This window comes from Protopterus annectens, chromosome 7.part0, assembly GCF_019279795.1.
Source record: "Protopterus annectens isolate FY-2018-M chromosome 7.part0, PAN1.0, whole genome shotgun sequence".
Lineage (NCBI taxonomy): Eukaryota > Metazoa > Chordata > Ceratodontiformes > Protopteridae > Protopterus > Protopterus annectens.
Window position 1 is genome coordinate 1,039,683,268 of NC_056739.1, and position 12,767 is coordinate 1,039,696,034.

The 12,767-nt window shown below is 40.7% G+C and overlaps 1 protein-coding gene across 4 annotated transcripts in view; it reads right to left on the reverse strand.

Annotated features, from left to right (window-relative positions):
- The window catches only part of COPS2 (COP9 signalosome subunit 2), a 1,892,836-nt gene that overhangs the window by 1,537,441 nt on the left and 342,628 nt on the right, over window positions 1-12,767 (reverse strand). For all 4 annotated transcript variants that reach the window (XM_044077587.1, XM_044077586.1, XM_044077585.1 and 1 more), the window contains exon 3: window positions 2,718-2,795. In XM_044077587.1, coding sequence (XP_043933522.1) covers window positions 2,718-2,795 — 78 coding nt within the window. The remainder of the gene's footprint in view (window positions 1-2,717; window positions 2,796-12,767) is intronic.

Genomic DNA, 12,767 nt, shown 5'->3' on the forward strand with positions numbered 1-12,767 from the left:
CTGGGCCCCACCATTCTCTCCAACTTCCATATGTCCCCCAAGAATTAACTTCAGTCATGCTGTTACAAAATAGCTAAATTTGCAACTGGTACATCTTACTGTACACACCACTGTAATTCCCTTACAGCATGAATATGGTTAGTATTCCTCCATTACCTTCATTTTGTACAATTATCCCTCGAACACAAAATAATATATAAACCGGACAGTTGTCTTGCCTTAAAACCCATCTTATAGTCCTACACTCCCACAGTCCTGCACTACTACACTTAATTCGTATCTATCAACCATCTCCCTTGTCCACCTCATTCACCATCCTCCGCTGCTTCTTTTACCCTTCATCACTCGCTCTCTTCCCTATCCTATGACCTAGTATCAGTTTCTTCTCCTTTCCAGCTTTTCTTGAGTCACTACACCTTATTACTTTACCTGCTTCTCCTTGGTAAATCTCTCACTTTACTATACTCTTACAGCTTATACACTGCCTATCATCCTATCTTAATCCATACATCATTTCTTTCCGTCATTACTTATACTATTATATTTATGCTTATTTACCATGTTCTTATACTAACGTATAATCCTAACCTAAAATTTTTGACTGAACTAAAACTACTGTAAATTGTCATCCATCCACATTATATAAACTGTATCATGTCTATAAAGGTCTTTAAAATTTGCATACATATTTGTAATCTATTACATGTCTGTATTTGTTTAGAGCTTTAAATTGTACACACATCTGTAAAATCTAAAAAAAAAAAAAGTCTGTGCTCGTTTGCAGCTTTTCTCCTCGGGCCACTGCTGAAAATGGGTCCTTGACCCACTCAGACTTTCCTGGTCATCAAATGTCAATAAATAAATAAATATTCAGAATGCTAAGGTGGAAGAAGTGTACACCTTCTTTCCAAATCTATTAAAGACTATCAGCTTCCATAAAGAATGGCGTTAGAGGCCACAAGATGTTTAGAAGTTGATTTTGAGAAGGAAGGAGAAAGATCTTCCCTGGAATTTCTATTTGGAAGACTGAGGATTTTTGTACAATTTACCAGACTTCTTCCAGGCTGGCTAACTGTATGGTTACATTAAAGGAATTTATCAGAACTGCTAAAACTGGAAAATAACTACTAGTTGTGGAAAATCAACCTATAATAATTCATATAATCTCTGATGGATCTCAGAAATTCTATTCTGTTCCCACTTAGATAACTCCTTCATTCTGACCCATTCTGCTGATAGTGCCAGAAAAGGACAGTTCTTCCACTGGGAATAAGATGATCTATTTTCCTCTGACTCAAGATTCCCAGGTTTCTAGAGTAAAAACCTGGAAAGCATAATCCAAGCCCACATCCTGCACATCAGAGTCTGAAGGGGAGGGGGCCCTTTTCTTTTTGACCATGAAAAAGACCCTGGCTATAGGGACTTTAAACAAACCTTTGACAAAAGAAAATCATTCTTCTCAACTTCCTTAAGAGATGAAGGAGCAAATGTATGCTTACACTTATGTGACCTCATCCTGGAATCACCAAGGAAGGTATCTACATCCTCAGTCCAGTTATATAAAGTTTGGATGTCCATCCCTTCCTCTAGTCCAAGCAACAGAGGTTCTCCCCTGCCCAAAGCAGATGTATGAGCAGCCCTGGATGACTTACCTGTGTACTGGCAGCTTCATGAGGTGCAATGCCCAAGGAGTCTACAGAAGCCAGCAGATGGTCCAAAGGCTCAGACATGGTCACAGCCGAGTCTCACACAAAGGCCAAGGCAGACAGGGTATAAGAATGTAAGCTGAAGTCTCTCTAGAAACTTTTCATTCCTTGGGAACCATGGGGGGGGGGGGATGTCCAAGAAACTGGAACCATTCTCCATAAAGTATTAAAGCCTTATTTTTTTGGCTTCTAACTATAACCATAAAGAAATACACCTGCTCCTAAGGGTTTTTACAGGTAAAACATTTACAGATATATCAGGAAATGTGAGGATTTTTGCAACAAAATCTGGGAACCACAGAAACACTTACTCTTTCTCTCAAAAATAAAGCACAAAAAAGCAAGTACATTTTTCTCATAAAAATCAAGAAGCACGTTCCCAGTGAGGTAATTATCTGATTACTTGAAACTAGCAGACCAAATCTGTGCAGTAAGTCCTATTGGTAGCTTAAACGGCAAGAAAGTTCTGAATTTTGGCACCTATATGTCTACTTTTATACCACCTGACTCAAGCTTCAGTGGACACACAGGTGGGTAGAAGGTGCCCTGAAGCTTTGGAAATACAAGTTCAAGCACAATGGAAATCCTATAATTTCAAGAGTTCCCACAGTCCAGGCATTAATATTTTATACAAATGAGAACATTTCACATGAATTTAGCAAAGGAAATGGAGTTTCTTGTATGTCATGAACCTATAAAGAAAGTTTCTGCTGAAAGCTATGTTTGCCAGTTTGAGGGAAGAGGAGCATGTGAGGCTCTCAAATCTGCATAACATAGTGGGTGCCAGCAGGTGATCATTCAAGCCACAAACAGATTAACCAGTGAGCAAGCACAACTGATAAATATCCTGAATTTAACTCTTGCACAGAAGTGCTGCCAATTTTAACATCCAACAGTTAAAAAAAATACACAAGGATATATACTGCAAAACTTTAGGTGCACAATACGGTAATCACCATCAATGCTCAAAGACAGAATTCACAAATTGAAAAAGAAAAATGCAGTTCTTACTAATTTGAAGTTTATTTTAATCATCTGTTTCAGTGCCTTGAAGCCCCATTCTCCTTTTTCTCCTTCAAGTTCCAAAACCTGAAACATAAATAGATATTGAGCTAAATACTATGAAGCTGTACATCACTCACTACTATGAATTTAGGAAGTACAATGAACAATACCCCAAGCCAAGACATATTTTCTAAATAAATTCATGCAACTTTGGTTGTATCAAGGGTAGCATTAATACACAGTTCCCATATGTTTACTCACCACATCCACATAATTTTGTAGAATGACTTATGAAACAGGATCCATCAAAGGATTAGTTTTAAGATGTACTCAGCCCACCAACAAAATGTTGGCGTCTGTGCTATAATGCGCACCGTGCTCCCCAAGTCTCATGAAAGAAGTGTTATAGCAAGTTAAATTACTACATCCACCACCTGTGCCACCAGTTCTAATCATTTACACTCACTAAGAAAAAAATTCAAACAAATACAAAATAATAAAATCTTCATCTATAAACACAAAGACCTCCCAAGTACATGTACAATCTGCTAAGTAATGCAATATGAGTATACTAAAAGATCTGACACAGTTGGTAGAGTAAGAGATGTACTCCCTAACTCCCTCTTCAAGTATCTATGTATACAGGACACCTGCACTGCTAAAAAAATAAATTAAATACAAGCATGACTTTGTTGTTCATCTGTGTGTATCATTACTTTACTGTTCCGTCTCCTGAATACACACAGTGTTGGACCTGCAAGAAAGGCAACAAATAAACCCTTACTACATCAGTTGATTACAGAGGGTGAATCATCTTCATGGATTTTTTAGTTGGGTTTACCCTCCTCAACCACAGTGCAACTGGTATCTTTTCCTGCAAGTTCCTGTATTTCAGAACAGAAGCATGCCTATGACAATGCGCAAAAATTACAATGAGTTTACCACTTAAGTTGGTTTAGATACTGCAGCATACCTATCAACATCTCTGCTTTCAAAATCATAACATGAGTAAATTTGTACCCCTGGGGGTAACGGCACAAATGTGTAAGTTTTCCTTTTGCAAGGTGCAACCCATAAAATCAGAACTCCTGTAGTTCTATCTGATGCATACTTACACAGCTGTACCAGAAAAACATCCTTACTGCAATGTAAAAATATGGACATACTTGTTTTACCATTTTTTACATCCTTGTGTCCTTCCTGCTCATCATAACATTAAAAAAGCTTTGCAGAGTATAACCACACACACACCCATGTGCATGTCTGCATGCACCTTAGATGTCTACTTCTAAATGGACATATAAAATGGTCCAAAAATACATTTGCGCTCACTCCTGTTGGAACTATACACTGCAACCCCCTGAATCTCCTATGCCTTCTCAACCACTTGTATCAAGAATCAGGAACAAGGATCCAAAATCAGACCGATTTTAAAAAACTGATTGAATACTCTTAGAAAGTTTCCAGAACAGGTTTTTCATTAGCAAGCATTTTCTGAAAAATATTAAGTCCAAAACTCGCGAGAATTATTATTTGGGAACTGCAATCAACAATTTGCCAGGAAACAAATATATTTGAACTGATCAAAAATATATGATGCAAAATCGGAGACAGCTTGAGTTGTGTCCTCTGAGCAATCACAGACACAACTAACAAGAACATCCACTTGTATGACTGAAAATCTTAAATATCTGCTTGAGATCAAATGAATGCACTGATGCACAACTACTGCCCTAGAAATGTACTTCAGCTTGCTGCTGTTAGAACCACATAGTACAGCTATTGCAAGCCCCTCAAAGTTTTTAAGTCAAGAATCACAAAAATACAAACTTAGGGTCAGATTTTAAATACTGATCTTGCATAAGTTGCTAGAATACCATTTTTGCAGTCACCCTAGAGCTAGAAGGTCCTATGCTAGGCTGGACATGACTTCAGAAAGATATTAGGAAGTTTTGTAAAATGTTTAGTAGATTACAGGAGAACCACAACAACAGACTCAAAAACATGTTTAGTTCATCATGGGTTGGTGTTTCCTACATTTTAACACCACTCTCAGACTATTTACATATTTTTATACATAATTTCCGAGTCTGGCCACATAGGGTCTGGCATGTTGAAGTGATCCTGAATGTTTAGTCTGCCTATAGGTATCCCACAGTGCAGTGCTTGTCTGAAAAAAAAAATTATATCACGCAGGCCTCTTTCTTCCTAAAGCTCCCGTCACTGCATTGATTTTACATGCATATACTGCTGTCTTTCAGTCAGTTAATTTTAAGTAACATTTCATGCTGTTCAATGCCTACTTAAAACAAACAGTGCAAATGCCACAGAACATACTTTCAAAAGTGATTTTTACTGCTGCTGCTTTTTCAGAATGGCTAAATTGCAGTTTTTTTGTAAAGCCTGGATTGTACTACTACAACTCATCGCCCAACCCCCTTCACAGCTAAGTTCTCTAGGTGTCAAAGTGCTAAGGGAAATTTGAGCTGTTACCTACTGTGATTGACAGCTCATGGCAGGAGATTTGACTCCTGTACTGTTTCCTTGTTCTAGCCTTTACTTTCTGTATGGTTAGGGGAAGGACCAGGGATGTGCGACATCACAGCATGGATAGGTTTTTAGGACAGTTGTCATGATGTCAGTTTGTGGAGGTAATTTGCCAGAAAACTACCTGTATTCATTGGCCTTGATGATATCATTGAATTGAAGACTGCAGCAAGCTTTTCCAGTGTGAGATAAAAGTTTTTTGAAAGTGAAACTACCACAATACAGTAAGGTACTGTTTTAGTGGAAAGAAAGAGGTCAATTTGAAATATTTTAAATCCTATATTGTTGTTTATTCATAGCAGGGATTATAAATAGGGAGAAAAGAACAGAGAAGTTGAGAATTTAATAATAGCACCCCATTGTTGTCCTTTAAGAGTAATATTTTGCACACAGTTTTGCCAGATTCTATACAAGAGTAGGAATTCCTTTTTAGTTGATGCTATTGGTTTGGGTAAAATTTATGTATCTTTTTTTTTGTACATTACCGTTGTTGCAGGATTTGAGGAGGCAAGTGTTCGAGTGTACAGTACTGAATGGTTTGTAAGTTAAGCATTTGCAGAGATAAAGTTGACAGTGACAGAACCAAGCAAAGCAATGCACAGATGCAGAGGTAAATATTTCTACAGCACAGTGGTACTGGGTCTAAGACTTATGACTAGAATGGTCTGGTACGGGGGGGCTTAGGTCAGCAATGCAAGTTTTTTTTTTTTTTTTTGCCACAATGTGAAGGTGGTTTTGGTTAAGTATATAACCATAGCATCAATGAGGGAGGTCAAGAATTGGGTAAGCTGGGAGAGTGAAATGGAAAGTCACTTAGCAGGAGCAGAAATCAATAGGTGAGAACATGAGGGTAAACATACATCCACAGGTTAGCTGGATCAAATACGGTTAGCTGGATCAAATACCGTTAGCTTGTTCAACATAAAATTAAGATCCTAAGGAACATCACCAGTACTCTTGGTGACCTTTATGCAAAATCCCTTTCAAACACATTTTGACACGAGACTGCACTGGAAGAGGAGGATCCATGGGCAGATATGCTTAAATGATTGATAAATGAACCTTGATACAAAAAGAAATGTCACAGGAGGGTAACTCTCAAATACAGTAAAACCAGAGAACAACTAACCCTGAAGGGGTACTGGTTATGTTGCTGGCACCAACTAACCCTGAAGGGGTACTGGTTATGTTGCTGGCACCAACTAACCCTGAAGGGGTACTGGTTATGTTGCTGGCACCAACTAGAAAATGTTTTTCCTTTAAGAATATATGATTTTCTAGTAGCAGGCTTTCTTGCCTCCATTAGTACCTGCTGCAACTTCTCAGTAAACAGGTGTCTAAAAGGAATTAAGACCATCCAGGCAGTTAACTGAAGTTGACTGATGTCAGTGTGTATCCAACACACCTGTTCTTGTGTGATTTGATCCAGTCTGTGAGGAAGCTTGTGGTAATTGCTGTCGCCTCTTCCCTGACGTCAGTGTGCCAGGGGTATAAATGAAGAAGCTGAAGCCATTTTCTTCAGTTTTTCTTGCCCCAGATGTCAGGTGCCCCCAAAAGGGTAGGCTGTAAATATTATGATCATAAAAAAGCATGCACATAACCTTCATCTACAAGCAAATACACCACATAGGTTGTATAGAATAGAGAGGTACAGATAAGTCCCAGCAAAGAAAAAAGGGGGATGGTGGGAGGGTAACCTGGACTGCAACAGTGAATACACTCTAACATCTACATTTATGGTAGGTACACAACTGTACTATGTTCATAGTGTTTTCACTGTTGCAGTCATTACACTTGGGTTGAATCCCAAAGCTGAGGTTGGGTGGCTGGGCCTAAATAGAGTTTGGAGTGGCTATGAAGCCCTGCAGAACTGCAGTGGCAAAGCCTGCTCTGGATTTAGAGTAGAGAGGTAAATGGTAGTGCTTTGCAAAAGTGTGCACCGAAGTCCAGGTTGCAGCCTCCAAAATGTCCTTGGTCGGTACTCCTCTGAAGAAGGCTGCTGAAGTGGCTGGTGCTCTGGTAGAATGTGGCCTAATGCCCTTGGGCACTGACTTGCCATGTTATAAATAGCAGAAACGAATGCAGTGGCCTATCCATTTTGAAATAGTCTGTTTTGAAATAGCTTTTCCTTGCTATCCTGCAGCATATGCCACTAAGAGTTGCTCAGTCTTTCTTAAGGCTTTAGTTTTGTCCAAGTAAAAGCGTAGCTGTCTGTGTATGTCCAAAGAATGCAAAAGTCTCTCCCCCTTATTCTGTGGGTTTGGATAAAAGGTAGGCAAATGTATGGTTTGGTTAAGAGCCACACTGAACACTACCTTAGGCATAAATGTCGGGTTTGTCCTTAGAGAAACCCTGTCCTGATGGAAAATAATAAAAGGTTCCTCAGCCATTAGTGCCTGTAACTCTGAGACTCTTCTTGCTGAAGTTATTGCTAGGAGAAGAGCTGTTTTCCATGACAAGTATTTTATCTCTGCTGTATTGGCTGGCTCAAAAGGAGGCAGTGTAAGTTTTTCCAACACAAAATTGAGGTCCCATACAGGTACTGGAGCTCTCCTTGGAGGTCTTATGTTTTTGGCCCCTCTGCGAAACTGTCTTCGCAGTGGATGAGAAAAAACAGGTGGGTCCGTATTGTAATGAGCTGAAATGGCAGAGGCATGGATCTTAATTGATGAGAAGGATAGGCCTTTGTCCAGAACAGGGGTGGGCAAACTTTTTGATTCGTGGGCCACATTGAGTTCTAACATTTGACAAAGGGGCCGGAACAGGAGCAGATAGATGGCATGCTTTGAAAACATCACCTCATTAAAATACACATCTTGGGATATGGAGAAAACATGTGCTTTAATTTCCAATGAAAATGAAGAAAAGCATTACAATAAAATCTCTGACTTCGAAATGAGTCTTTAAACACTGAAAATCAAATAAATGACCATTTTATTTTAAAGCACTGAAAGTTCTGTTATCCTTCAGGATATCACCATCACTCTCCCTGACTGTCTTTTTTCAAAACAGTAGGAGATGCAGATGTACTTGTCCTGTTCCTTTTATTCAATTTGTTTCCCGGTGCCAAAGTCAACAACGACCAGTGCAAAACAGTTGCAGCAAGTCAGTCTGTGAAGCGTTATATTTGATCTTTTATTTTAACAACATACACACATTTTAATGGGAGCAGTGTTGTTGGTCTCCTTTTTAGCCAGCGCATCAAAGTCTGGAGTTAGTTTTGTTGTGGCGATTCTCAGGATGGATCTGAGGTGTAGGTCTGTTAACTTGGATCTGTGGCTGGCTTTGTTGATGTTCATGGTCTGCTCACACAAAATCATCTGCACTTTTAAGCCTTAGATTTGAAACGCATCATCACTGAGGTGATAGAAGTCATTTAGTTTTTTCAGAGAGAACTTCTCTTTTTTTAAGGCAGGGGGGACTGAAGGTCTCTGGAGCTGTTTCAGGTCTTTGTGACAGAGGAAAGGCCACCAATTGAGTGACTTGTCAATTTTTTGAAATCAAAAAACCGGCGGCAGAATTCTCGTGCAGTGCATCAAGTGACTCACTGTATTTCTTTATTTTGCTCCGGCCTCTTTCAGCGTGGCTAGTCTAGGAAAATGAGTGAATGACTTGTTCAAAATCTGCCTGGAGAATAAAGCCAGCTTGGATTTGAAGGGCTCATTCAAGTGTGAAAATCGTCCGAAGTCACACATCCAGCTCTTGTTGCTCAGCTCAGGAAATTCATCAGTCTTCCCTGCTGCTTCAAAAACACCAATCTCCTCTTTCAGCTCCCACACTCGTTGAAACACTTTGCCCAAACTCAACCAGCAGACAGGAGTGATAAAGCAGGTCCTGGTGATCGCATCAGTTTTCCTCAAGAGCGTTTGATGAACTGGTGCTGAAGTCCCGTCTTGGCGTATGAAGTTGTTTCACCACAGGATTCACAATATGATTCAGCTGTAACACCGATTTACATAGAGATTCCTGGTGGATGATGCAGTGGAGGAAAATTACATCCTGGTCAGGGTTTTCATCTTTCACTTTATTCTGGATTCTCCTCAGCAGGCCAACGTTTTTTCCCGTTAAATTCGGAGATCCATCTGTGGTGATGTTAACAAGCTTACTCCAGGGAAGCTTCATGTTTTCGATGGCAGCAGACACCCGTTCAAACAAGTCCTCTCCCCATGTTTGTCCGTTCAGAGACTCCATTGTCAAAAACTCCTCCGTTATTTCAAAAGTTGATTCCTCGGATAAAAATGAGGAGCTGAGCAGTGTCTTTGACATCGTTGCTTTCATCCAGTGCTAAAGAATAAAAAGTGAATGACTTCACCTTTTCTGGTGATATCTTCATCTATTAGTTCCACGTGATAAACTGATTTTCTCAAATTTGTCTTTGGTCTCCAGGCACAAAATACCTGCTGTCTCTACCATACATTCTTTTAAAACTCAGCCTCAGACAGTGGTTTGCTGGCCTTTGCTATTTTGAATGAAATAAAACTGGCCTTGGTACTTGACTCTTGAATGGCAGTTTGACGGTGAAAAACTTTGCTGAGCCTTCAAATTAGCTGCCACCTTCTCAGCAGCAGCTTCCCGTTCTTTTGTTGAGAGCTTGCTAGCATAATTAGCGTGCTTTGTGGCAAAGTTAATATTATACTCTAAAAACCGCCACAGTTTCTTGGCATATCAGGCAAACAGCAGATGATTGGTGTTCAATGAAAAAATATTTAGTTGTCCACTCCTTATTGAACACTCGACATTCTCTGTCCACTTTCCTTTTCTTGGGTCCGCTCATCTTCATAGAGTGGCGATGAGTCAAAGGGTAAAGTGCAAACGTGGAGTAATAGGCCTACGCTTCACCTCAACAAAGCCAATATATCTAGAGTGCGCCATCTAGTGAGGAAACATCAGAATTGCAGGGAAATAAAACATTAACAAGGTTAATTTATTAAATTTTTTCAAGTTTGGCGGGCGATCAAAAGCGTTTAACGGTCGTGATGTGGCCCTCGACGTGCCATGCCTGGTCCAGAATCTCAGTTAGGTATTGCAAAATCTGAGGAATATTTGGTACAAGCGTGTCAATTCCCTGCGCTTGGTTCCAAGCACAGAATCTCTTCCATTTTTCTGCATAAGATTTTCTGGTGCTGGGTCTCCTGGCAACCAAAATAACACCCATAACTGCTTTAGAGAGAGGTGTGTTCTGAATGATTACATTATCCGCCATGCAGCCAGATTTAGGGTTTTGAGTTGGCTGTGTAGGATCGGATTGTTCTGTTGGGTCAGCAAATGCGGTATTAGAAGCTCTTTAGAATTGGGTACCAGTGCTGGCGAGGCCAGTCTGGGGCAATCAGTATCATTTTTGGCTTCTCTTGTCTGACCTTCAGGAGTACCTTGGAGAGGAGAGGCAGAGGAGGGAAGGCATATACTGTAAGGGCTTTCCAGCTGAATGAAAGGGCGTCCACTTTCCATGCTTGCTTGTGATAAGTCCGAGTGCAGAATCTCTGTAGCTGGCAGTTGTGAGGGGAGACGAATAGATCTATGTCTGGGCATCCCCATTTCCCTGTTATCATGTTGAAGTTTTGTGGATCTAGTTTCCACTCGTGAGGATCCATGAGGTTTCTGCTTAGTTAGTCTGCCAAAGTATTTGTCTTTCCTGGCAAGAATTGTGCTTGCAGATGTACTTGATAAGTCAATGCTGTGTTCCACAAAGTCATGGCTTGTCTGCACAGGGGGTAGGAATGTGTGCCCCCTTGCTTGTTTATGTACCCCATGACTCTAGTATTGTCAGTCTTTATCAGTAGTCGTCCTGGATGAAGTAGGTCCTTGAAGGCTGTCAGGGCATTTTGTACAGCTAGTATCTCTTTGATCGATATGAAGATGCATTTGGTTTGTGGGCCATGTGTCCTGAAAACATTTTCCTGCCATGTGCGACCCCCAGGCATAATCTGATGCATCTGTTGTTAGTGTCTGCCTGGCAGTGAGTAAGGTAAATGGCTGTCCCTTGTTGTGGTGACAGGCCTGTGCCCACCACTGAAATTCCTGTTGCAGGCAGGGAATGAGAGTAATTTCTGTTTCCAGGCTGTGGCAATGTTCAGTCCAAACACTTTTTAGATACCATTGTAGTTTCCTCATATGCAGTCTTGCATATGGAATTAGTAGAATACAGGATGCCATGTAGCCCAGAGCCTGCAGAAATTTTCTTGCAGATAACTGAGTCTTTGTTGCCATGTTTTTGAAGTAAGAAGTCAGTTGCCTTTGTTTGTCTGGCATGAGATAAGCCATCTGGGCAGTTGTATTTAAGCTTGCATCCAGGAATATTATCTCGAGAGGGTACTAGTTTTGATTTCTTTTCGTTTACTGTGTACCCTAGGCAAATTAGTAATCTTTTTACAAACGCCAGATGCTGTAGTAGAATATCTTTGGTTTTTGCTTGAATAAGGCAGTCGTCTAAGTAGGGACATATTTTAATTCCTCTTTGTCTGCAAAATGCAATTACTGGTGCCAGGCATTTTGTGAAGACCCTGGGCGCAGTAGATAAGCCAAAGGACAGTGCAGAGAATTGGTAGTGCATTGAGCCAGCTATGAATCTGAGGTATCTTCTGCAAGATTGTCTGATTGGGACATGCAGGTATGCCTCTTTGAGGTCCAAAGTTACAAGCCAAGCCTTCTTGTCCAGCATGGGCAGAAGCTGCTGTAGACTCAACATTTTGAATTTTAGGACGTCCAGAAAAGTATTTAGAATAGACAGGTCCAGAATTGGTCTCCAGGCTTTGTCCTTTCTTGGTACTAAGAAAAGTCTCGAGTAAAATCCTTGTCCCTGCTCTTGTTGTGGCACTGGCTGAATAGCCCCCATGTCCATGAGAGATGAAACTTGTTTTTGTGCCTCTGCCCATTGATTGTGTGGCAGGTCTGGCATACCTTTTGCCTTTGGAAGGGTGTGAAAGTGGAACCTGTAGCCCTGAGAGACTATATTTAAGACCCATTTGTCCTAGGTGATCTTGTGCCAGTTTTGTTGAAAAAGTGCTAGCTTTACCCCCTAAGGGTGCTGCCAAAAAATAAGTGCTTGGCATTGGCAGAAGGAAGTCATGCGGACTGTTTTCTATAAGGCTGTGATTTGTCTTCTCCGCTTTTGGAGGTAGAAGCACCCCATTGTTTGGGCCTGTATGAGCCCTGGGGCTGTTGCCTGCCTCTAGGGCATCTGAATCTGCCTCTCTGTGGTCTGTCTGATACTGGAAAGGTCCAATTCTTAGAGGGCAAGTTCCTGCTAAATCTGGGTGGCTGTACCTGTAAGAAATCCTTTACTGTCTGCATAGATTTAGCCTTATCCTCCATTTTCTTCAACACCTGCCTTAACACCAAACAAAGTATCATGCTGTAATGGAGCATCCAATAACTTTGCTTTAACATGATCAGGCAGATTCTGTTCCTTTAACCAAGCATGCCTTCTAATAACAGAACCTGTAACATCGGCCCTGCACGAGGCCTCCAGTGAATCATAGCCACATTGCAAAGTATGTTTAGCCACATTGC